Source organism: Phalacrocorax aristotelis, chromosome 7 (genome assembly GCF_949628215.1).
Source record: "Phalacrocorax aristotelis chromosome 7, bGulAri2.1, whole genome shotgun sequence".
NCBI lineage: Eukaryota > Metazoa > Chordata > Aves > Suliformes > Phalacrocoracidae > Phalacrocorax > Phalacrocorax aristotelis.
Genome location: NC_134282.1, coordinates 51707138 through 51731538, shown reverse-complemented (window position 1 = coordinate 51731538; position 24401 = coordinate 51707138). Strand labels below are relative to the sequence as shown.

The window sequence follows — 24401 nt, the reverse complement described above, 5'->3', positions numbered from 1 at the left end:
TTTACTTTTAAAAATAGGGAGTTCAACTTCTTAGAGCAGAACTTGCCAAGGCAATGATAACTCACCATTCCTATCTGTTACCGCTCCCATACCAGAAAGCCATGTAGAGATTTTGACATTTAGGAGAAAACTACTTCTTTCTGACAGTTTAGGGTGAGCTGCTCCACACACAAGAGTAGCTGAGTCACGTTCCTTCCAAGTGAATACCTGACGATGTCAACAAACTCTATCTAGCTCTGCTGTGGCACTTCCTGCCCAGGAACCTGCTCTGACCATCTGGTGGAGTTTATCTGGCCACCCTCTCCTGAAGGGAGAGATTTACTCTGCTTCCAGAATTTAACTGAAGTCATGTCAAACTAAGGCTTCTTCCCACCCCGCCCCCACCCAAAAAAAATTGTTTCATATCAAAGGTTTTCCCCAAATTCTGACTAGGATATTTCTTTTTTATACCAGTAACACCAAAACAGCATTTTCTCTTTCTGTTTTAAAGAATAGAATTCCTCACAAGAAGAGCATAAATCAAGCATTGGAATAATTTAGTAATCTAATTTTGTTAGAAACACTGTCAGTTAAAACTATTTGGAAGCTTCAATTGTTAAGGCAGTTTCTTTCGTTTAAGCGTGACCTTATATTTGAATTTCCTCACTTTGTATCTGGCTTTCTTATATTTCACCTTTACACATCACAATCTTGACTTCATTTCTGCTTAAACACACTGTTGCACTGGAGCAGAGCTGTAAGCAAGGAAAGCATGGGGCAGCTGGCTGGCAGTTATAGGTGTGGACTTCTCATGGGCTGCCTTTGTAACTCAAGGAAGACTCCTGAACCTAGCAATGCAGATCATCTAGTCACTCAGCAGCCTAGTCCTAGGGACAGCAGAAATAAGTGATGCATCCTGCTGTAGATACACATAGCTTTGCAAGAAGCATTACTACAAGCTAGCTGGCTGAAAAGGAGTAAGTTAATAAACCAAGGAAGAGCAAGAAATCTGGATGAGAAAATTCTTGTGGAGTTTAAGATTAGTATTTCCAGGCTGGCCCTGAGCCCAAGCTGGGGCTTAAAAACTAAGTCAAAATGTATTTTGAATTAGCTTCACTTCCTGGCTCAGAAACAGTAGCATTATGCTGCAAATACCACAGAGATGCAGCTGAACTCACAGATGGGTGGAGGGGGAAGAAAACACTTCTAAATTACACATGCATTAGCAAAGAATCTGTCTCCCTCAGTGTTTCCTGCACACCCATGGATTAGGAAGACAAGCACAGCATCTATAGGAGTTTTTTTGCCTACAGGCTCCAGCAGCTGAGATTTTCCTTCTGCACCTAATCCACTGGATACTCCTTTTTCATTAAAAACCCAAACAGACCCATGTGGACTGGATGAGTCTATAAACTCTATTGTTTTCTTGCAGCCAGCGTCTAATCTGGGCTAAAAATTTCTGATCTAGGATTTGGAGAGAATTATGTATCTGGGTAAACTATCAAGAGAGTAAAAGCTCATTGTGAACTTTTACTTTATTGCGTTTGTGTTTGTTCCCATGATCCCTATACAGAAACAGAGGCTTAAAACATCTTTGCTTATGGGATAAGAAAGCAGTTAGCATGTACACAAAGCCACTAGATGGTACTGTTGTTAAATGCAGCAGCTTTTGAGTGTTTAGTAAGTCACCTTTACCGACCAAGAATACCATTCAAGGTAATTTGTCATCATCGCGCAATTAGATGAGACTCTGCAATTGTGAAGATAGACATGAGAATAGATGAATATGGCAAATACTCAGCAAGAATAACGTTACCCAAGGAAATAAAAGAGAAGAGACTGTATTTGCCTCAACTGTACCCATTGGCATCAGCATTTCCGTTCTTTGGACACGGCCCCTCTTCAGGGGGTGTGTATATATTGCAAGAAAAGTCTAAAGCAGTGAGTGGAAAAACGTTCACATTTCTAAGCAAGCTTTTGGTTGAGAATTTGCAGCAGTGATTATTAGAGACAAATCTGTTTGCATGCCACAGCTGCGTTCAATTCCGTGGACTAGGCTGAGCCATGTGCTCCTTTCCCCTGTGTAGGTACAGAAGGGGATGGCTGTAGGTGTCTGATAGTGCAGAGGTCTCACTTCCACCCCTCTCCTAAGCAAGGCAGCCATAGCTATTTACAGGAAAAAACTGAATAGAAGGTGCTTTACTGTGGAGGTCTCAAAAGAAGCTCAAATGTTAATCCCATCCATGTCAGCAGAGGAAGCCTTGGGCACGCAGCCACGTTTTTACTTAAGTCCTTGTTCCTCAGAAGTAACTAAAGCCGAAGAAAAATTGTTCAGGACTCTGACTGACAGGTTTTCCAGTTGCACATGCTTACAGGGCAGGACTGGCAGGCAAACTAGCCCAGAAACTCCATCAGATCAATGACATGTTGTTAAGTCACTCACTGCCAGACTCTCCTCTATAGCGTCTTACCTTATGTCAGAACATCTACTGCTGACAGTTCTTACAGAATTGTGGCAGTTTGGCAAAACCCAGCTTACAGAGATATGGGATTATCACAAGCACAAGGACCTGAATTAGACAAATCCCAGACACTTCCGAGACACCCTGTCCCATGGAACATGATGGAAAATGGTGTTGGCAATACAGAAATCACCGACATTTCATTGGTCCAGTGTTAAGTGGATGGCAGTTTTAGAAGAGAATACAAAGAGGTACAGCAGGTGTTTTATGAGAAATCCATCACCTACCTTTGTTGATCCAGTAAAAGCAATTTTATCAATGCTGTGATGGGTAGAAATAGCAGCTCCAGCTGTGGGGCCGTAGCCTGGTACAATGTTCACCACACCTGGAGGGAAACCCACCTAAAACAGAGGTTTAATACAGCTCTGTAAAGAGAGATTTTGAACACGCTGGAGCTGACCTGCACTCCTAAGAGCTGCAGTTCAGTTGTCAGGAAGCTTAAATTAGCTGCACTCTATTCCTTGCAATTAAAAATTGCAAGTTGCAGACAAGGAGCCCATAACCAGATACATCACTGTTTTCCAGACTTTCCAGTAACATGGCTGCGTGCTACCAGCTGGAGTAGACGTGGGTGAAAGTAACAGCCATACTTAGGAAATGCCAAGTTGCAGTAAGAATTCTTGGAGAAGTCCCAGTTTCAAGTCAAAAGAGAGTGAGTCTTTTGGCCAAACTTGGCCCCCAGCTACTACTGTGCAGCTGGAGCCAAGGGGTAACTGAATGAAAGTTTGTTTTGAACAAAGGTTGACATTTGTGGTTCTTCAGGGGCCAGAGGGATTAAGAAGTCAGTAAAACCTCACTAGATGATGGGGCTAATAAAACAGGAATACAAGAGCAGATGGTAACAGACTTATGCCAGTTTCCACCACATTTACAACCTAGTTTAGCCAACTAGCAATTTTGCCAAAAGAGACAAATGGCAAAACTTTAGGTGAAATTCCAGTGCGAGGAGAAGTGCGGGACTTACTGGTCTGTTTTTACTTCCCGAAACAAGAGTTTCCAGGGTTATGCTCTTCTAGGCTAGCCCTCCCCTACTACCGATTGCACAAGGTTGTTTTCCCTGCATTTTGTAACAATGGAATTGCAGGATATTAAGTGTTCACTTCATTTCTTGTGGCTTTTTAACATAAAATCTCAATAAATGCAGTTGCTCCTTCCTAATACAGACAAAATGAAGTAACTGCTCATGTACCTTGCAAAAAATTATCTTCAGAAGTTGTGGTTTGTTTTTTTTTTTAATAAATTGGAAGGGCAGCCTGATTTCTTCTATGGATGTGACAATGATAAAAGTGAGTTTAACAGAGTTTGCATCTTGGCTAATGAGTTTTCAAAAAAATACTGCATGTCATACTGTGCAAGTAATGGTGTTCGGAGTCAGCAGCAAAGCCACAAGGAAGCAAAAAACTGGTTCAAGTCATGCTGAGCCAAAATGGTTTTTTTCTGTTTTTCAGCAAAAATGAAAGCAAAAATATTTTGGTTGGCCTGAAATTATTTCATTGAACCTAACACATAGCTTTGCTTGTGTGTTAACACCTTCTGCATCCTTTTAAAGATGAAAAAAAAACAAACAAAAAAAACCCCTTATTCTTCTGAAAAACTGCAAAGAATTTAGCTAATTTTGGGTGGAGAAAGGAGCATCTTCAAATAAAATTATTCTGCTCTAATTACACTTCTGCCTTGAAGGGAAACTGTGAGAAACAGGCAGCTTAGAATTTCAGCTAGAAAAATTAATTTCATCATAATTGAATGGCTTTTTGGGGTGAATGCTACACCTGTGTTTGGGGAGCTGTACGTCAAAGTGAAAAAAGCATTGGTATGGCAGGGCTGACTAGAAGTCATGAAAACTGCACCCTATGCTCACTCATCTTGTGTAATCTTATTAAGTCAGTTAACTGCAGGAGATACTCAACTAGTAGTATTTTTGCACTGCCTTTCCTGATAGAGGAGCCCTAAGTGTCAATTATCAAGGTATCCTATTTTCTCCCAGGCTAAGCCAAGAGAATTGCTTTCCTGACAATTAGTCACATACATAGATATAGGAAGCCAATGTACTGACCAGTCCTGGAAGGTACTGCGCACCTCCCACCACCTCTGTATGATTAGTAGTTCTGAGGACACCTGAGATCCTCCCTGGCAAGCCCTAAACCAACATTTTGAAATCCTAACCTATGATCTTGCCTTTATGTCAGTATTGAGTTGGCTGTAAAGGCCAGACATAGCTGAACTGTTTAACAAACCACAGAAATTATAAAGAATTGTTTCCCATGGCACTCTGTCTTGGTTGAATTATCCCACTTAAAAATGGTAAAAGCCCAACGCTGCTGTCTAATCACACTCTTTTTTGTCCCATTGTCTAATAAAACCGAGCTGCAGTCTTTCCCTCATTTGGGAAAAGGGAAGACAAGGCAGAAGAATAAAAGGACCATTTTTTTCCCCTCTGTTGCTTCCTGATTAAAAAAACCCTACAGGTTTTGTGATCTTTGCTACCTCCCAGCTAGCCACTGCCAGTCATGAGGGCCTTTGTAAGAAAAGACTGACACTTTCCTCTGTGAGGCTTTAACATCTTTAAAACCTAAGAACCTACACAGCCAATTCAAAACAGTCTTGCTTATGACCTTAAAAGAGCAGTACCTAGATGGGATGTTCACATTTCCTTACCTCCTTGATCAGCGAGCCAATGTACAGCGACGTGAGAGGAGTTTGTTCAGCTGGCTTAATAACCAAAGTGTTTCCACAGCACAGCGCTGGTGCCATCTTCCAAACAAGCATTAGCAACGGGAAGTTCCACTGCAAAAACACAAGGCTGGTCAGATCAGCCCAGCACAGTCACCTACTCACTTCCACGCAGCATTTCCCCCACCTTCATACAGCTGAGGGAGAAAGAAGCAACTGGGAGGACAGCCACAAAGAGAAGCAGCTCCTCACAATACCACATTCGCTTGGGCTATGGAGTATAGCTTCCTTGGTTTCCCCAAATATTGCCGGTGTCCTCAAGCTAATCCTGTAAGTTGGACAAAGCTCTGCACGGTGCCACCTCATTCTTTACAGGAGTTTGATCTACTTTGTATAGGATTTTGGCTGTTCACAGAAATTGTTGTAGGCAGTGGCCTGATGCATCACTTTTGTACAGCGCCCTTAGGTGGGGTAAGTGCAGGGTGCAACTGCTCATTGAAAAAACCTCATTTTTCTGTGTTAGGTATTAGCTGAGTCATTTGAAGTTATACAATATCATTCGATTCTGGGTTTAAAACTAGGAAACTGCAGTGGGTTGTTCAGTCATGGAAATCCAGGGGAGGTCTTATACTCCCTTCAAATTGTAAATTGCTCCTTTCCAATTAGTTTTCTTATTTGGAATTAGGAACCAGTCCACATCAGTTTCCTCTGTGCTAATCTCTTTCATGGTTATGTGTATTTGTAGATCTTGGAGCCTAAGCAAGAAGTGGAAAAATCTAGCTCAGACTGAATCTCAGAAAGGTCATTTGGCAGCAGAAAGGATTTCTTCATTAAAAATAATTAATGGTGCTTTAGGGATGATGGAAGCAAGCCAACAGTTAGGGGACTTCTTGTCAAGACTCAAGCCAAGGGCCTTCAGCTATCAACAAAGAAGCCAAATATGCTAGGAATCCACAAATTCACACTTACAAATAAATTAGCAGTGTAGCTTTTAAGAGATGAGTTCTAGTCTAACCCAGAAGCTATGAGACAAAGCAGAATTTAGTCTAATGAGCTATTCTTTGACTTGCCTCTCCCTCTTTCCCAGACGTGTTTCATTTTGGTGATCTTCTCCAATGGCCACATCCCATGATTTGCCCATTTGTCTTTTTCTCCTAAGCCTCTTGAAGGCCTGACTTTGCAGCTTGAGCCATCCACACCTACACAACTTTTCTACACTTCCAGAGCATGACATAACTCCATTAGGAGCTTTCCATTGCAGAACGGCTGGTGAAAGTAACAGTAAAGGACTCCAGGGCTGCCTCATGACATCACCTTGGGATAAAGTTCAGTCATATGCTACACTTTCTAAGAACTTCCCTTGCTAAGTAAGTTGGTTCAGATATAGTCCAGCCACAGGAAAAAGAGAGGTTTGTTAATTGGTCTAGGAAGACATATGCAGAATAGTGACAGAATCTCTTTAAATCAAGTAGGAATATACAAACTTTAAAATATACTTTAAATCAAGTGGGAATATACAGACTCAGACTTTTGGTGTTAGCAATCAAACTGGGATAAAAAAATTGAAGGGGATTTGTTCTAAATGAACTGAAGACAGATGTGGTTTTGTTGACCCCAACCATCCTTTTCACAAAGAGTGTTGAACAGAGTCAAATTTTGTTCTGTACTTTGTATTGCATTTATTGCTGATGTAGGGTCAACTGGAAATATTAGAAGTCCCACTATGTCCCCTTACAGCGGCCCTCCAAAGCAGCCTACATGTAGGCTTTTAAAGGGGTAGTTTCCAAAAAGCATTGCCGAGTGCCAAGGGTGGCTGAAGTGTCAGAAGAGGTTACCTTTTTATTGGTGATCAACACGAGGAACCTGATGTTTTGATCTTAAGTCACAAATTCTAGTTGCTCTCAAGCAGTAACACTGCTTGTTCAGCCAGGAAAGCTGTGCAGAGGTCACCAAGCCAAATATCTGATTACTAGTACCAATCATCTCCCACTTTGCCTCACCCTGACACTGCTAAATAGACCGCACCATCTTATCACTAGGGATATAAGCTCAGTCCTGCTGAAGGAAAAGCAAAAATTTCCCCAGATGTCTTTGGGAACTTTGCCCAGACCTGGTATTCCCAGGGTCCAGCAAATCCAATACCCTGTATGCATTTCTTTCAGTCTCTCCTATAACCTTATCCCAATGACCAAAGTCTTCCATGGACTCTTATTGATCCAAGTATCCAAACAGAGAATCTTGGCATATCACCATTTGTCTCATGGCTTGTAGGATACCACGTTCAAAGTGTTTTACAACCAGACAAGAACAAACTATGTCTCCCATGTAGATGTAATGTCTTCCTGGCTGTCTGTTTAAACAGAGCAAGCAACACATAGTAAAACTGGAGGTATTCCAAGAACTAGCCACACTGTCCCCCCAGCAGAGGATGAAACCTCAAGGAAAAGTAAACTCTATTCAGTGAGATTTAGTCACAGAAAGCTCCGAGAACAGCCAGGGTTATTAATAATGGATATGATTTAAAACTCAAAACTATGCATCAGCACTAGGCAGCAAAAAGCTAACACATGTAATGACAAGATGGCTGTCCCAACAGAGCAAGAGTCAGAGAGCTCTGACTGGTCTCTGGTGACTGGTGTCAGCCTTAGAGAGGAACAGAGCATCTGATTAGGAGACCCACCCTTCCATTGCAGAGGACTTTGTGTTGCCAAGAGCAATTGGCATGGGGGTAAAACAAGACACTACATCAGGCAACTGAGATGGGAGTTCCTTACAGAACAGCTGTACTTAACTAGGAAGCAAATGGCTGCAGTATTAGATGGGGAGTGCACATATACTTCTTCCAGTTTTAAGGGAGATGCAGGGCACCATCACTGCTACTTACTGGAGTTATAGCTCCACAGACACCCATTGGTTCGTGCCTGGTGAAACAGACAAAATTTTCGTCTGCAAGACAAAATAAGGGAAGACAAAACAGTCAAAATCCTTGCTTCTGCAGAAAAAGCATAAGATGACTTCAGACTAACAAGTTGGGGACAGAACTGAAACCATTTTAGACAAAGAACCCTATATCTGTTCATCTTAACTCATGCCTCTAGGGCACCCCAGGCAGATGGAGATCTGTTTGAGAACAGGTCTTGTACTAGCTCAAAAACCAAACACTGCTCACGTTTGCAGTAGAGCCTTTTTACAACCCAGGGTTCAATTTCTTCTGCGACCTCCCTGTGTGGAGACTAAGGTGGAGGATAACTCCCTACCACGCTGAAAAGCAACCACAAATTTAATTCAGATTGTGTCTCACTGAAAGAAGCAAAGCACTTTTTTTTCCTGAGGGGGATAGTTTTTAAACTGATTTTGTACAGGAATCATATTCAGTGTAACAGGAATTGCAATTCTGGTAAGAAATCACAAAAAGGTGAAAATCTGGGAGTAAAGTAATACCATTCCTCTTAAAATACTGCTATCACTCTTTCAAAGAGAAAGCAGGAAGGATATTTTCCTTACAAATTCATTCTTGCCAAAAACCTAGTTTCATTGGGAAGATCTGATGGAAAACATGAGCGTTTCTAATTACAGTTTTTGGAAGTGGTCTCAAATCATGACCAACGAGCAATGTCCAGGCAAGCAAAGCTTCATGTTACTCTGAATGAGGGTGACAGATCTCAGTTTATATGACTGGCATTGCTCCCTTTGCTGCCTGCATAGACTGAAGTAGTTCAGCGCTACAGAGCCCTTCCTCTGGTGCCTAATTTTTGTCTGCTGTGCCTGTCCTTCTTACAGCCTCAGTGATCACCCACGTGCAGGGGCAAAACAAGCTGATTTTGAAAATACACCATATTACTCATCGTGCCACATGGACATTGATTGTCTTAACTTTTTCTCCCCAAAACCGTATTTGAACCTATTTAGCTGAGCTGAAGTGTCCTCTGTGTCCCTGCCACAACAGTACAGTGTGACTGCTCTGGCTCTGCAGCCTAGGAAACATTTTGAAAAACCTCTTTTTCAAGTGTCAAAAGACTTGGGAGGGTGCCTCCAAGTGCTCAGTGCTTTGGCTGCTGAAAGGAGTCAGCATCTCAGACCTTCTCTTTAACAAAAGTTAAGAAAAAACACTACATGAGCTCTCTAAACATCTGTCTACGAGCCAGCACTATCAGGGATGCAGGAACATCAGTGAGGTGGGAGGCACTGGTGGATTCCACATCAACCCTCTGCCACATCTCTGTGGCATATAGGACAGCACAAGCTCTGCTGCCTTCACACAATTCTCACTAGAAACCTCTGTCCTTTCACCCTCCAGTATCTTAATTCATTTCAGTGGTACCTAATGAATAAACTCCCCTATAATGTGTGGGGCTTTTTTTCTTTAAGAATTAGTCTGAAATTAAAACCAAAGAGATTTCTCTGATTAAAAAGCAACAAAAGAGCCCATCCATTATTTTCCAGAGATCTATCCAGGCATTCACATTGTTCTCCCATTAGTTTAAATCTTGAAACACATATACTTAAAAAGCACCCTGAGATAGAAAGGAAATGCAAGGCTATTTTTTCAGGTGTTCAGAAGCCAGCTTTTCCAGGCATCTTGCTCCCAGCAGACCTCCCTCCCTGATCCCATCCCAGCTCTGAAACTGGGTCTGAAGGAACTTACCCACTGGGATAGTTCTGCCCTGAATTTTATCAGCCCATCCAGCATAATATCGGAGTGTTTTTATACAACCTTCCAGGTCAATGAAATAAGCCTGCAGAAAAGGTTTTCCTGTGTCCATTGTCTCCAGAGTCTGAAAAAAACAAATTGCATGTACAGTCGACAAGACAATATTTTTTTTTTCTTAAAAAAAAAAAAAAGCTTTCAGAGAAACTCCTTCTCAATTTTATTTTACCTCATGCTTCAGACATGGGGTTTTCTTCCCTCATCTTATATTTAAGGAACAAGCTTGTTAATACAGATAAGGTAGAAGGGAGACTAGACCCAGTAACACTGATGCATACACCAGTTGCTTTGTTCAGTGATTGCAATGAAAGCGCATCTTCCAGAAGCCCCCAGACGGTGGCTGTGGGTGGGATGCAGGGCTGTGGCCTGGGGCACTGGTCAGAAATTATGTGAGTGTCATGACTTCACCGTGACTGACCCTCCAACACAGATGGTCTGGATTCCAGATGGTGTCACTGAAATCAGTCAGACCCATTTTCCTTTTATTTGGAAATATATTTTTTCTTCCGCTACACAGGCCTAAAACCAACCTCTAAAAAGCCTCTTTTGTCCACAGGATGATAGAAAACACATTTTTTACAGGGTTCTGGTAAAGTAACCTTTGGGCTCAGATCTGTGCTGAGACTAAGGCAAGGGAGAAGTTGCTTCACTAAAGCTGCACTGATGCTGAGCAGCTCTAAATGAAGTCCAGTCTCGGCCTGTGTCATCCTCACTGTTCTGGACATTAGCTCAGTGAATGCTTTGTTCTCAACTCAGGTCATTAAATGGGATATTGGTGCAAATGGCCAGCACAACCATAAAGGAAGTACTATCCCTTGGTAGATTGAAACATCTTTGTTTACACATGAAGTCATACCCTGTCATCTTCCACAGACATTAGGGTCCAAACAGCACTCAAACAGACATTCCCCTTGGAATGTCTAGGATTGTTATCCGCTCTGAATGTCTGCTAAATCAACTGATTTCTAGAAGTCATTACTTAGCTGCATGCTATGGCTAGTTTTCTGCAGTGAAAACAATGCCAAACAAGTCCTCCCAGATCAGAAGGACAGCAGAAAGCTTGAAATGAGCATCCTGGTCATGGAAAGAGGAGGGTCCTCTAAAGTCACATCAAAAAGTGAGAAGAAAATGAACAGAGCGTATTCATACACACACACATTTTCCCCCCTTTTATTTGCTGGCCAGGACTGCCTTCAGACCTAGATCATTTTGGTTTTAGCCTGCTGAAACTTGAAGCTGACATGTGGTTAAGAGACATTGTGCTGGGGAAAGAGACCCAGCTCAAAATAGTCATACAAATACAGGCTCCCCTAAGCACATCCCATGTTAAGTTCTACTGACCTCAGTGGGACATCAGCTCAGGAACTTACACATCTAGCAGCACTTAACATCATAAACACCGTTCCCCTGAAGATAAGCAGAACCAACGTGCAGCACTAAACTGGTGACTGCTTAGGTCCAAGATCTTAGGTATGGACTGACAGTGGCTCTAAGCTGAGAGATGCTGGGGTCTGTGGTCATGATTTGGAAAGATGTCCAAGGCCCATAGAGTCTAAAGGCTTCTACCAACTGCAGCACATTTTAGCTCAGATCCTACCCCCCTTGTTCTGCACCAGAAGGGCTCCTTCAGGACAGGATGGGGAATTATTAGCAATAGTTCTTCAGTGCAGAAGTCCAAGTTAACTTCACAGCTATAAAGAGATTTTCCTGAGCCAGTACATTCAGTAGGGAAAGAAACAGTTCCCACTTACGCACATTTTAAGCTTTGGATGACATCCAGCAAGAGAAAGATTCTGTTTCCAACCCCCCATTTTATGGGAAGCAGTTTGTGAAGAAGTCAAACTGGCCTTGCATTTTTGTAAAAAAAGACCGAGTCAGTTATGGTGGTTTGGGGGCTTTTTTTGTTTGGTTTTTTGTTGTTGTTGTTGGGTTTGGTAGTTTTATGGGTTTTGTTTGCCTTTTTTTTTTAAGATAAGAGCTGGGAAACAGCTATGAACATTGATGACTTAAACTAAGAAAAATGTTTATTGCTTTGAAAATATAAGTATTAATATCTGTAATCACCTCAATAACTAGCTAAAGTTTTGGAGAAGTCAACTATCTAGAAGAACTAACAGCCGCATTCTAAGACTCCTAAAATCATTTTGCAGAAAGAGGAAGACAAGTCATGACTCCTGCATGGACTCTTCTGCCCTTCATAAAGGTAGAAAAAAGAAAACTATTAGGTAGATATGGATGCAGCAAAATCAGAGGGATGGAGCCGAGTTATCAGCCAACAGTTGCTGGTTTATCACTGCTCACCAATCACAGTACTTACTGCCAGGATGACCCTGTCTCGCTCAAGAAGATCAGCCAGCTTGTGAAGCAGTCGTCCTCTGCTTAGGGCATCCATCTGTCTCCACGGAGCTCCTCTCTGGAATGCTGCCTTTGCTGCTTCCACTGCATTATCCACATCAGGCTAGAGCAGCCACATGCACAAGAAAACCTTAGGTTACAAGAAAGAAACTGGACAATGGCACAGAAACCCCATCAGGTTGCTTCCTAGATGATGCTGTGGTGGCTAAAACCAAGCTGTCTGACAAAACCTCTTCCATTTTACTTTGGACACAACCCTGCAGTAAGTTTTGAGGTTGGCCTGGGCTGATAAACAACCCTGGGGTCAGAGTACCATTAGCATCTTTCAAGGGTAGTTTTATGCAACTGGTTTGTTTATACAATAATCCAGAATCATGTTCCTGCCGATAGAGGATGTAAGTGGCACTGGGGAAGGATGGAGAAACAAGATCCCTATTCTGTTCCCATTACAGCTTCCTGAAGCATGACAGCCATTGGCCTGCATGAATCATCCTCCTCTGAACAAGTGTGGGAAGGAAAGTCCCCCATGAGAGGCATCACAGTTTTTTGCAGGGGAACAATCACAGCTCAGATCCCACCATTCAGTCCCACTGGAACCCATGCCAGTAACAGCACACTAAAAAAGCTCCCTTACATCCTAGATCATACTTCCAGAACATTTCTACCAGATGGGAAGGGTTTTGTTGACAAAGGCATTTCACCTACACAGACTTAGTGCCATCTCCCTCATCTCCCAACTGCTTTACCACGCTCTGGACCAAATCTAACTCTGTTACCCAAGTTACTACTCAGGTGGGCAGAAAATTCCCTCTGTTCCCACACCACCACCCCTAGAGAAGCTTCATGCATATGCTCTGGCCACAGTGTGCCCTGGACTCCTCCCTTCTCCCCACATACATTGATTAAAGAAGTGAAGCCAAGGGCAATCTCTCGACCCAATAAAGTCAATGGGAACACTGCCATCAAAATCCATGAGGCCTAGACTGTACCCGAAGCATACATAAAGCATACATCGCCCTGGCTTTGGACAGAATCCTGCTCTACGTAATGTCTGGCACAGCCCGTGCCTCACGTTAGCTGATGGAGAACTTGCACCTCACCACAATATGTGGCTCAAGGGGGTGGGAAAGGAGGGAGGGTTTCAGGCCTTGCTCATTCCTCATAGCACTTCACCAGTTGCTCTCATTTATGTCTTATCTCAAGTCCTGTCTGGATACAATTACAAAGTAAGCCTCTGCACTGATCCAACAAGGTCTGGCCATTCTCCCCTCATGGGGAAGTGTGTGGTGCTCAACCAAGAAAAGTGTTATGGGGAAACATGTTGCCTTCTTACAGCAAGATTTCACAGAGAAAATAGCAAGTCATCACCCATCAAAATGGCACCTTCCACTAAATTTGCCTCCTTTTCTTTACAAGGAGATTACACAGCTTTAAGACAGTCTGACCTATACTGCCAGGGAAAGAACCCCACCCTTTTGGAAGGGCGCTGATGGGAAAACCATTGGACGAAACTTGTGCGGTTACAAAGGGTTAAGAATGGCTCTGGCCAAGCAAGGGTGCTGGCGAGGCAGAGGTAGCAAGCAGCTGCTGTGCATAGGCAGGCACATACTGCCTGGGGCCCATCACCCACAGGCAGAACGGGCCTTCAGAGTGGCTTGCTTCAGTTGGGTCAATCTGGATTCAAACTGGCACATCACAGAAGCCAGAAGGCACTGCCAGCCACTGCACACTTATGTGCTCCCCATCCTGCCTAATCAAATAAAGACTCAAGCTGAAAGAAGGCAATATTTTATGTGACAAAGCAGACAAAAAAAAAGAAAACACGAGAAGGGTGTCAGGTTTAAACAAGTCTTCCCGTAGCAGCAATTAATTAGTTCCTGTGACCAGGCTGGGAGCACTGACGGGCAGAGCATTGGGTCTGCAGTGGCACAGGCCACAACACAGCAAACCCTTGGTACTGAGGAACTTGCCACCACTCTGGCACTCACAGGAACAGGGATGAGATGGCTGTGTGGGCAGAGGACTTCAGTGCATGCCCAGATCTTCCGCATCCTCTAAACATGGACAGCACCTGAACCCTGCTGCAGGTCCTGAAAATACTAGTTGTCTTCATTCTTATCTCTTTTCTCAGACACGCTGGGCACACATAGCAGCTCAGAGACTGCAGTCACTATCACACAAGCAAAAAGGCTTTCCCAAAACACCCTCAGGGTAGCACCACCAAGGGAGATCTTGTGAGCCTGCACAGCCTCAATAGGCCTGAGAGACCAGCAAAAACAAGGAAATTCTTCAGGAAGGCTGAAATGCCATTCTTAATCCATCCTGTTATGACTAGGCATTAGGGGAGTCTGAATGGCATGTTCACTGCAGGCATGTTGCAATAGGTAGGCACAATGCGTGACAAAGACTCATAACTGTCAAGGTGCCAGGGACACACTGTAGTATACAAAACCACAAGGAAGAGGTCCGTGCATTCTGGTGCCCAGTTCTGATCTATACAGATTTATAGAGTATTACATAAAAAGCTCTGCTAAGAGAATATTAAGATTGCAAAGTCAAGCATTGCAGCGTTAAGAAATGCCTGCAAACCTTCATACCCACCCTGGATGTTTGCATTATGATACAACCCCCAGTTACACAACTGCATACCATTTTCCCCTGAACAAACTCACATCGTTCTTTGTTCTAAGCTACCTCCTCCACCTCCCTCCTCTATATCAAGTCCTGCTCATAGCTGCACCATTTCTATCCTGCCCCTTTTTCCTCTCTCCTGCCTCAGCAGCAGACTGCAGAGAACAGTGGAGACTGTCACCTCACTGGCTCTGAGTCGAGGAAACACCTGCAGAAAAGCCTTGCTCTGCTTCAGGCTCAGTGCGCAGAACACTGCTTCAGTTTGGCCATTAAGGAGACATGCCAGGGATGGAGCACACCTAGCCGAGACTTTCTTCAATTCAATTACAAACTTTTTTGGGCACATCTTTGGAAAGGCACTTCTCTGATACAGGTTATGAGCATGCCACAGTTTCTCAACTAGAAGAGGTTCAGAGCTGACCTGCTCCCCTGCAAGTCCTCTGCAAACAGTCTACACATTGCATTGCTGTAACTTTTGAACTAAAGTTCAAAACAGCTACAAACAGCATCTTAACAGCCCAAAGCATCCAAAACCATTATTGAGGGCATTGCAAGTCTGCTGTAGGGAATAATATTCCTTCAGTCTCTTACCTCAGCCTGTTGCTGCAATCTGAGGTGGGGGTGGGTGGCTGTGAACAAAACCCTCTTACAACCCTTCAAAGATCCACATGGGAGAGTGAACTGCATAGAAATGATCATGGCAGACACTCCACAGCATCGTGTCTGCTCAACAATCACAGCTGTAGACCTTCTGCCCACGCTCTGTGGCAGCCACCTGAGCTGGGTACTCCTTTGAGGAAGGAGACCCTTCCCCCTGACCTTGATGGATGATAGCAAGCAGCTAGAAGAAAAAAAAGCCTGTCTTCATGTGTTATTGATAGCACCAGAAAAACGACAATGGTGCAAGTATTTTTGCTTTCACAGGGTAACACCAAGACAGGGCGGAAGCTCTGGGGCAGAAGGCTAATGAAGAAAGTTATTCCTTCCCTGTTATCAACTTGGCAAACATTTGGACACTAAGCTGTTATTTGGGAGGCAAAAAGCCTCCAAGCATCCAGTGAAAGCATTTGCCATTTTATTTTCAGTGCTTTTCCACACAAGACTTCCCTTTATCCCCAACTATCCCATCAAGGGCAATTCTGTCTTAAATTCTGTAACTAAAGGAGAAACAACAAAACCTTTTCTCCTAGCCTCATAAAGCATTGGCTAAGTTTCAGCACCAGACTAAATTGTCATCACTGAGATATTGGCTGCCAAATTCCCACCCCTCACGTGCAGGCTAAGCAAAACACTCTGCACAGCCAGGGAGGGGCAGGTTTCTGTTCAGGGATAGGGAAGTGGAGTCCTGCTGCCAGCCTGCTGGGAAGGCAGAGCCAACGCTGGCACAGCGCGGCCAAAGCCAGAGCCAGTACCAGGAACTGGCACCCCTGTGCCAGTACTGACCAGCACAATCAAGTATGGTGGCACGTGGGAACAAGACACAAGCTGGAAAGTGCCACCAACCACAACTCACCACTTTCTGTGGTAACTCCAACAGACTGCAGTTACAGACCTAGGAGGGGATGTTCAAGCAGGGCAAAGGAAGGCTCAGGGGACTTGGTTTGCCCAGAGGACAGTGGGACATGGTCTAGTGGCACCAGTAACCAAACAACTAGTTTGGGACGCTTCTCACCCCTGACTCTGCCTTCTAACTAACCCAGATCCAGGACTAATTCTGTTCAGTCCCTCACAAAAACCTACTTAGAGCAAAAAAATGAAAATTAAAAAAAAAAAAAAATCTGTGTGATGTAAAGGTGTGGAAGAGGTGGTTCTTGGCACCCAAGGTGCTGCTAACTTACATTCTTGCTTGCACTTATTCTATGTGGTGTGGAATCAGACACCTATGCTGAGTATCCACGGGCAGAGGGCTCCACTGACTGGCCCCGAGGAAAGGTCTACAGTGACTCTCCTGCAAGCTAGAAGCTGAAAGCTATCCTTGATTTCAGGCAGAGACAAGTCTCAAGGAGCCAAGCTGCAAAACTGGCCTTTTGGATGTGCCTAATAATTTTCTTTAACCAACTCATTAAGAAGCATTCTTGAAAAGCTCATGTAATGCTCTGTAACTGCTTGAGGAGATACTTAGCTCAGGGAACAATAGCAACGTCATGGTTTCTGCCTAGCAAAATACACTTGCATCAGAGTTAGCTTCAACTCTGCTGTTTACATGCCACTGCAATTAAACACAGTTGTGTCCTACCCAGTTAGTATAAAGGAGTTACAGATTGAGGCAGAACCAAACATTATGAGTAATTGCCCCATGGATGCACAGATCCCCCATGGCAATAGGCGTCAACAGACGCTGCTTTAGTGCCATCCAAAAAGAATGGCTAACTTACACGCTATTTGCGTGCAGGCTGGAGATTTATATTGCAAAGCAAGTTTGCTCCCATCTCCAGAAGGGCCAGGCTCTACACAGTATAATACCAGAAAACACATTGCCCCTAATCAACTAGTATCACTCCTACTAGGAAAGGATCCTCAAGACAGCTACTTGGCTGGAAACCAGGTGTTGGGCCTCACAAGCATTGGACAAGCTTAGATACCAAAAAGAAGATAACACAATACAGGCAGAAATGCCCACCGCTTACTGCCACCAGCAACGAGCAGCCAAACCCTGGTACTCAGGGAAGCTGTGAATCACTTTCCCATGACATACTGCAAAAAGCCAGCTTTTGGGCCAGCTCTCTCCTATAGATCAGAACAGCTGGCCCATACATGATGAGCTGTTTTGGTCAAGAAGTGTCACATCTGATTGTTCCTCACTGCAGACAGTTATCAGACCAAAACAGTTACGTCCCAGGCTACTCTACAGCACACCAGGGCCAGGGACTACTAAAGTTCTTGAGAGACACTGATATGGTTTTAACTGAGAGTTGCCACATTTGTGCGGGAGGCCAGAACCCACAATATCAGTTGAAAAAGCAGCACTACATCTCTAGCAGAAAGTGGGCAGTGTTTGCATGATTGAGCTTAAATTCCCCCAAGCACTCAGGTTATTTGTGGATTGTGTTTAAAAAAGGGAGAGTTTCAGCTCAGTGTCTCAACAGGCTGCCATGCACCTTGTATATAAACCACTCCCAACACAAGACCCAAGTTTTCTCAGGGATGTGCACACACCATCGTTGCTATTTCCTCAGACTGGCTGCATCCTTCCAGTCTCTAACACAAGAATGATGCTGGATCTCATTCCTCTGGCAGCGTTCAGCAGGCAGTTCCTACCGGGGAAAATAATTCCGCTGAGTTGGATAGGATTGATCCCACCCACCCCGTGTAATTCTTGAGCAGCATATCTAGTGTCCCAGACCTCCAGCTCAGTTGGCCGGATGAATGCTGTCGTTAAAAGCCAGCTTTTCCTCTGTGTGCTTCCCTACAAAAGGAGTCCCTTGGAAACTGTCTTTAGCACTGCCTTTCCAACAACACTTACCTTGTCTCCTTCCTCAATGTCACAGATTTTCTCCAGCGTTGAAGGGTTGTAGGTGGGGAACTTCTTTCCACTTGTAGACTCATGCCATTCATTGTTAATAAATATCTGAAGAGAGAGCAAGGGGAGTGGGATGGGGAGGAGAAAAATAAACCCAATGCAGACAATGCAAAAAAAACCACAAGTACTCCTCAAAGGTCCTGAGGCTCTTCAGTTTCGATTGATAGCAGAGTCAAGCGTGTTCAGACTCTCCCAGGGAGACTGTTTGCGATACAGACAACATTTATCCAAACTAGAACCTAAGCCAGAGAACAGGCAAAAAAGCCTTCATGCCCCCAGTTAGTTCTGAGCAAAAGGAAGACAGAGGATGGGGCCCACACAGTATAACACCATATTTTGGCAATGAGAAACAGACAGTTTTTGAAATACATCTCCATGGGAACAGCAAGCAGATACCAGGAGAAACTCGTATGGTTCAGGCAAAAGGAGCCCCTTGTTACAGGCTACAAATGAAATATCAGCATACAATATTACTTGGTTGTTCGTATCCTGCCCTGGGCTACTTCCACGACTTGTCCCCCCCCAGCACCATCCGGAGGAGGGTAAGTACTGGCTCAGTTTTACCCCACCATGCCTTGCCACAGGCTAGATCCAGCCTCCCACGTCACTTGGGGTTGTCTGTGACAAGATTTAAGTGTTTCAAAATATTGCATTTCCAGAGCAAGAACAAACAGTCCCAGTGTTGCGTAACTGAAAATGCATTAAATACTAGAGTGTTGTTACTCACTGTAAACAGAACATGAATACCTATATACAATTAATTGATTCAACATGCATCTTATCCACACTGTGATCTAACTTGGCAGTGTTATATTTTATAAATATACTTTAAGTAAGATTAGATGAAGTAATCTTTATTAGTAGCCTGTTAGCGGCTGTAAGCTAGTACTTTTACTTGGAAGTCATCCACATTTGCAATCTTATTTATGAGTCTCTACACACCACCACGAGATTAATGTTGCATCCCTTACATTCGGAATTCCCACTGCTTTGGGTCATAGTTTTCTTTCCTTGGGCAGCTTTTTTGCCTGAAAGGAGTTTCTCCTGACTATTTCTACAAAAAGCATCGGAGGTATAACTGGCATAAAAGCCGCACTTTTGGACCCACCTGTTTCAGACAGGCAGAGAAAGAGAAAAGTTTGGCAAAAAAAGTTGTCAAGTGAAGTCACGAGAAAAGATACAATGTTAGAAATATTAACTAACTTGACAATGATGCTCCCAAACTACCTCTATTATCCAAGTGATGCATTTTAACATTTACACATTTTAACTTCAGTTTTCCTTTGTTTTGCAAGTGAAGAAAGTCATGGTATAAACGTGGGAGATATGAACTGTAGAGTTACAGCATCAAGTATATGCTCACAGACTACAGACTGGGGAAGGATGCTGCATTCAACATGCATTCTATGTGAAAGGGTTGGGACGGGAAAGCAATATTCGTATAAGAAATAGTAAAAACACAAGAGTGACAGGATCAAGCTGTTTTAAATGTAACATATATGCTGGCATCATTCTGGGAATCACACCACATAGCCCGAGTCTTTGGTGCCAGGACTTGAAATCAAACAGAACAGCATATCAGCCGTTCATTCTTCATACCCAGGATCTGGGACATGGGATTGTGGACAGATCATTTCCATCACACATCCATGACAAGCATTAAACTGCTCCATAAGTAAGATCTTTGTTGAAAATTCTTCCTCTCCCCCAACCCTGTAACTGGTAGGATTGAAAATAAAAATCTCTGCTAAGCAGAGGAAAGTGTGCCGTCAGCTGTAAACATCTGGTGAAACTCAGAGCTTGTAGAAAACCCCTCGCAGTTTTATGAAAACTGACTGTGGCTCATTATTTTCTCAGATGCACCGGGAGCATCAGATCAAGTGTCAAATTCACACTTTTAATTAACATTGGTTTCCACTTTTAAGAGACTACCTTGATACCTTTAGTGCACAGAGTCTCTGGCAAAACTCTGGAGAATAAAAAAACCACGTGTCTTAAAACATACATGGCTGCAGGATCAGATCCCAAAGGAGTATTTAAAAGTGTTCACAACAATAAAAATAACAAAAACCAGAACATTTGGATGTTTCAGAAGAACTCTAATGGCTGTGTCCATTTTGGATGCAGGAAAGAGCTGCCTGTGCAGCATTACACCATTCTGCAATCAGCAGCTGCAGATCCAATTTGCTCCTAAGTGACAAGCTTATCTTACAAAGAAAAAGTAGGTAAATTCAGGATGTTAAAAATTAATCTAGTCCAATGATTACCACTAATTGCTAATCTGTTTCAGTATTTTGGATGCATAATTAAAATCAACACCCCATGGGATAAGCTATCGCTGCTATCGCTGTTTACTCCTCCGCACTGCAAGGGAAGGAACTTCAAGTTCTGGTACTTTTTTTAAAAAAAATACTTCACACACAAGCGTAACAGTAATTAATACGCTCACTCAGCCCCTTCAGCCCTTTTAGTCCAGCCACATAGTTCAAATTATGGCAGTCAAGGCTGGCTAGCAGCATAACCAGCCGGGATATTTTCCCCACTGAGCAAGGCAGCGGGTCAGGCTGTTGTGGAACAAAAAGCAACTCAGCGTTCGCACAGCTATGGCCATGCTAGGGAGCAGGGATTTCTGCAGCGGTGCTCAGCTCCACACCAACACCAGCCTCACCTCTGAGGGACAGAGCTATCAAGCTCAGGAGCCTTTGGTTAAATCCAAAAGGTCAGGAGCGACCATTTAAATGTCATTTAAAGGGACAAATGATGGAGAGCAGAGAGATACAGGTTTGTGTAGGCTTGCTGCCTGTCTCCTTGTTCCTCGGGAAGGCCATGGAGGAGCTCCGCTGGGATGGCAAGCCACCAACAAGATGTGCATGAACACCGCTCCTCTTCAGCAGCTGCAGGGTGGTCCCAGTCCCATCACTGAGCCCTTGTGCAAAGCGCAGTCCTGCAGGATGCCGGCCCTGCATTCACCAGGACTCAAACCCAGCCCCAGCACTGAACCCCCTCCCAGCAGGGCCCCATCCAACCACAGAAGAGCTTCACACCGGGTCAAGGACGGCTGAACGCAGCCCAGGCAAGCAGCTGCCTCGCAAATAGACCCCTCCTCACTTCTGCCCAGGCTCACCCCATCCAAATCCAGTTTTGCTGAGCGCTAACATAAGCATTTACCGGGTGGGTGTGCGAGCGCTGCACTGGGCCCAGGGGAAGATGGCCGTCAGGGTGACCGGGAGGGGACAGGCCAGCGTGGCACCACAGGCCTGCCTCTGATCATCACTGGGGCCTGGGAAACAGCACCTGTGGGGCACCTGGGGCAGCACCACAAGGGCATTACTTTTTGTCCCCCTAAAAAATTAAAATGTTGGTTTCTTGGGCTTTAGGATTTGGGGCAACTGCAGGTAGCCTAGAAATACCATGGTCATCCTCCTGTTCCCGTCGCTTACCACCCCTATAAGCCTGCCTAAGGCAATAGGAGGAATTAAATAAAATTAAGAAAAATGACACCAAGGGAGAAAAACTTATATTAAAAAAATAATACTTCATCACCAGCCCGACTCCACCAAGCATCAGCGACACTGCGGCAAATCCCACCACCAGCTCACCTTGGTGTACTTCACCTCCAGGCTCCGCAGAGGCCGCGGCAACAGCGGCGGTGGCACCTTCCTGTCAGGCTGCCCGTTCTCCACCACGGCGCCGTTGAGGGCGGCCATGGCCGCGCCGTCGAGCCCGCGCCGCCCTCTGCCGCTGACAGCTCGCGCCGCCGCCTTAAGAGCGGCGCGCGCCGGGCGCCACCGCCCGCCTCCATTGGCCGCCGCCCCGCCCCGCCCCGCCCTCGCCCCGCCCCGCCGCGCCGCCGCGGCCCTCAGGTGAGGGACGGCGCCGCCCGGCCGAGGCGCGGCGGCCGGCGGCGGGGCGGGGGGCGCCAGCGGGCCGCGGCGGCCCCGCGGAGGGGGAAGCCGGCCGGCGGTCAGGGCCTCCCCCCGCGCCGGGACGGGCAGGCGGAGAAGGGCGGCTTGTGGCGGCCGGCCGGGCGTCGGGGAGCAGAGCAGCCGCCCTGGGTTCTCCCGAAGGCTGGCAGCAGGGTGGGCGCGGGAGGACGTGCCGCCGCTGCCTCCCTCCACACTCCACCGAAACCCACCCGGCGTCGGGCACGAGAGGACACGTGCTCATGTCTCCACCGAATGCTCCCGCTCCCCACTGAAGCCCACCCAGGGTTGGTCACGGAGGACACTTGCACAGGTCTCCACCAAATACTCCCGCTCCCCCCTGGCGGAGTGCTGGGAGGGGCCCGTCTGGAAGGCGCTCCCCGCACCTGCCATGTCTCACCCTCGACCTCCAGCCGCGAGGGCCGTTCTCTGCCGTTCCTGGTGCCCTGACTCCCACACCCCAACCTGCTGCACCCCAGCCTTCCCTCAGCGCCTCCGCAGAGCTTTCCAGGGCTGACCAAGAAGAGAAGAAAGAAGCACTACATCAAACATCTGATGTGCGGCTGACTCCTCCACATCCCATGTGCATACCTGAGTCTGGGACCAGTTTGACCACCCCAGTTTGACTACCCCAGTCAAAGGACTTCAGCCTACCAGGGCAGGACCAGGCCCTTCAGCTGAAACTTCCTACAATTATCACCGATATACTTGAGTCCCACACAGTCAACCTCCAGTGCCATGTTCATAGTAGCATACTCCAAATATCAAGAAAGATGCTGTCTTTCAAGAAGTCCTAAAGGATATGGAACATGTCTAAAGTGACAGATCTAGGCTCTGCGCCTGAACAAATTTGTTATGTATTGCTTAACTTCATTCTGAATAAAATATGTGTAAGTCTGCAGGCTGGGGGCCAGGACACTAGGAGTACCCTTACACCCCCACACACATGGAAGATAATACAACATATTTTCCATATAACAAGTGGCAAGACGCCAGGAGTTATCTTACAAAATGTTTCACAGAATCTGTAATCCCCAGCAATAGTCAGCACTTTGCTGTTAGAATGCTTAAAAATACTCAGCACTTCCAAAGGCAGATAGCCTGTGATATCATAGGGGCATAAGAGTTAGTGCTGATTCAGGAGGCAAAGTACCACCCATGAATCAAACCCCACTTCCTGCAGCATGCAGGATATTCTTGGAGGTCCTCTGCCCAGGTGAAAACCTGTCTGACGGCACTTGGTTCCTGACAGCTGTTAATAACACAAAGGAAGACTTTTTTCCCCCCACAACCTACATATCTTTATGGGACAAATGACTGAAACGATTTCTGTTGGAACTGTCAATACTAAAGGACTTATCCTGTCTCAGCAGTTGCAAGATGAAATTTTCTCTTCAGATGGGAAGGGGCTTCAGCTATAAATAGTTTGTAGGAATATCCTTGTATGCAATGGAGAATCAAAGGAGCGTTCTCAGAAAATAAAGGGATACGTTACAACAGCAGAAATGTTTATTTCTAAGCTGTCCATTTTTAACTGTCCAGTTAAAGCTACAAACGCATTAAAGCTAGAAGAACCTCCTAACCAAATCGCCGCATAATCCTGGTCCCACCAAAGAGGCGGTTGGATCCAAGCTACCCTTAGATGTAATCAACGAAACTATGAGGTGACTGGTAGGATGTCCAAGATAAAGCCTGAGATGGAAGACATTTCCATCTGTTCTCTCTGGAAAAGATGTGGCCACTGGTCCATTTTAGGGCCACTGGCATGGTCTGGCAGCAGAATTTTTTGGGGCCTCTGATAATTTGCCATTTCTGGTTTATCATAATGTATCACAACGCTACAGGCAATAATTTGACAGTTCGAATATCAGGGAGCGAGGAGGAAATTGTTACAGAGGTGACACAACATCAATAGAGTTTATGCATTTCTGTCTGTATTTCGCCCACAGAAATGCTCAGCTGAAGTGGAAAGTACTCTTGTAATTAGAGGACAAAATATCTGGGTGAGAAGAATGATGAATAAGAAGTTCCAGGACAAGCAGCGTCTTTATAAAGAGTCATTCCAGTGGGTTGTCTTGCATGGAATGACCTTG

General features: G+C 45.0%; 1 protein-coding gene across 1 annotated transcript in view; it reads right to left on the bottom strand.

Annotated features, from left to right (window-relative positions):
- Positions 1 to 22142, bottom strand: part of ALDH1A3 (aldehyde dehydrogenase 1 family member A3) — a 37168-nt gene extending 15026 nt beyond the window's left edge. The window contains exons 1-7 of the mRNA XM_075100690.1: positions 21985 to 22142; positions 18329 to 18433; positions 12197 to 12337; positions 9817 to 9946; positions 8056 to 8117; positions 5157 to 5285; positions 2729 to 2842 (exon numbers count right to left, since the gene is read on the bottom strand). Of these exons, the coding sequence (XP_074956791.1) occupies positions 2729 to 2842; positions 5157 to 5285; positions 8056 to 8117; positions 9817 to 9946; positions 12197 to 12337; positions 18329 to 18433; positions 21985 to 22092 (789 nt within the window). The 5' untranslated portion in view covers positions 22093 to 22142. The remainder of the gene's footprint in view (positions 1 to 2728; positions 2843 to 5156; positions 5286 to 8055; positions 8118 to 9816; positions 9947 to 12196; positions 12338 to 18328; positions 18434 to 21984) is intronic.
- Positions 22143 to 24401: the final 2259 nt, after the last annotated feature.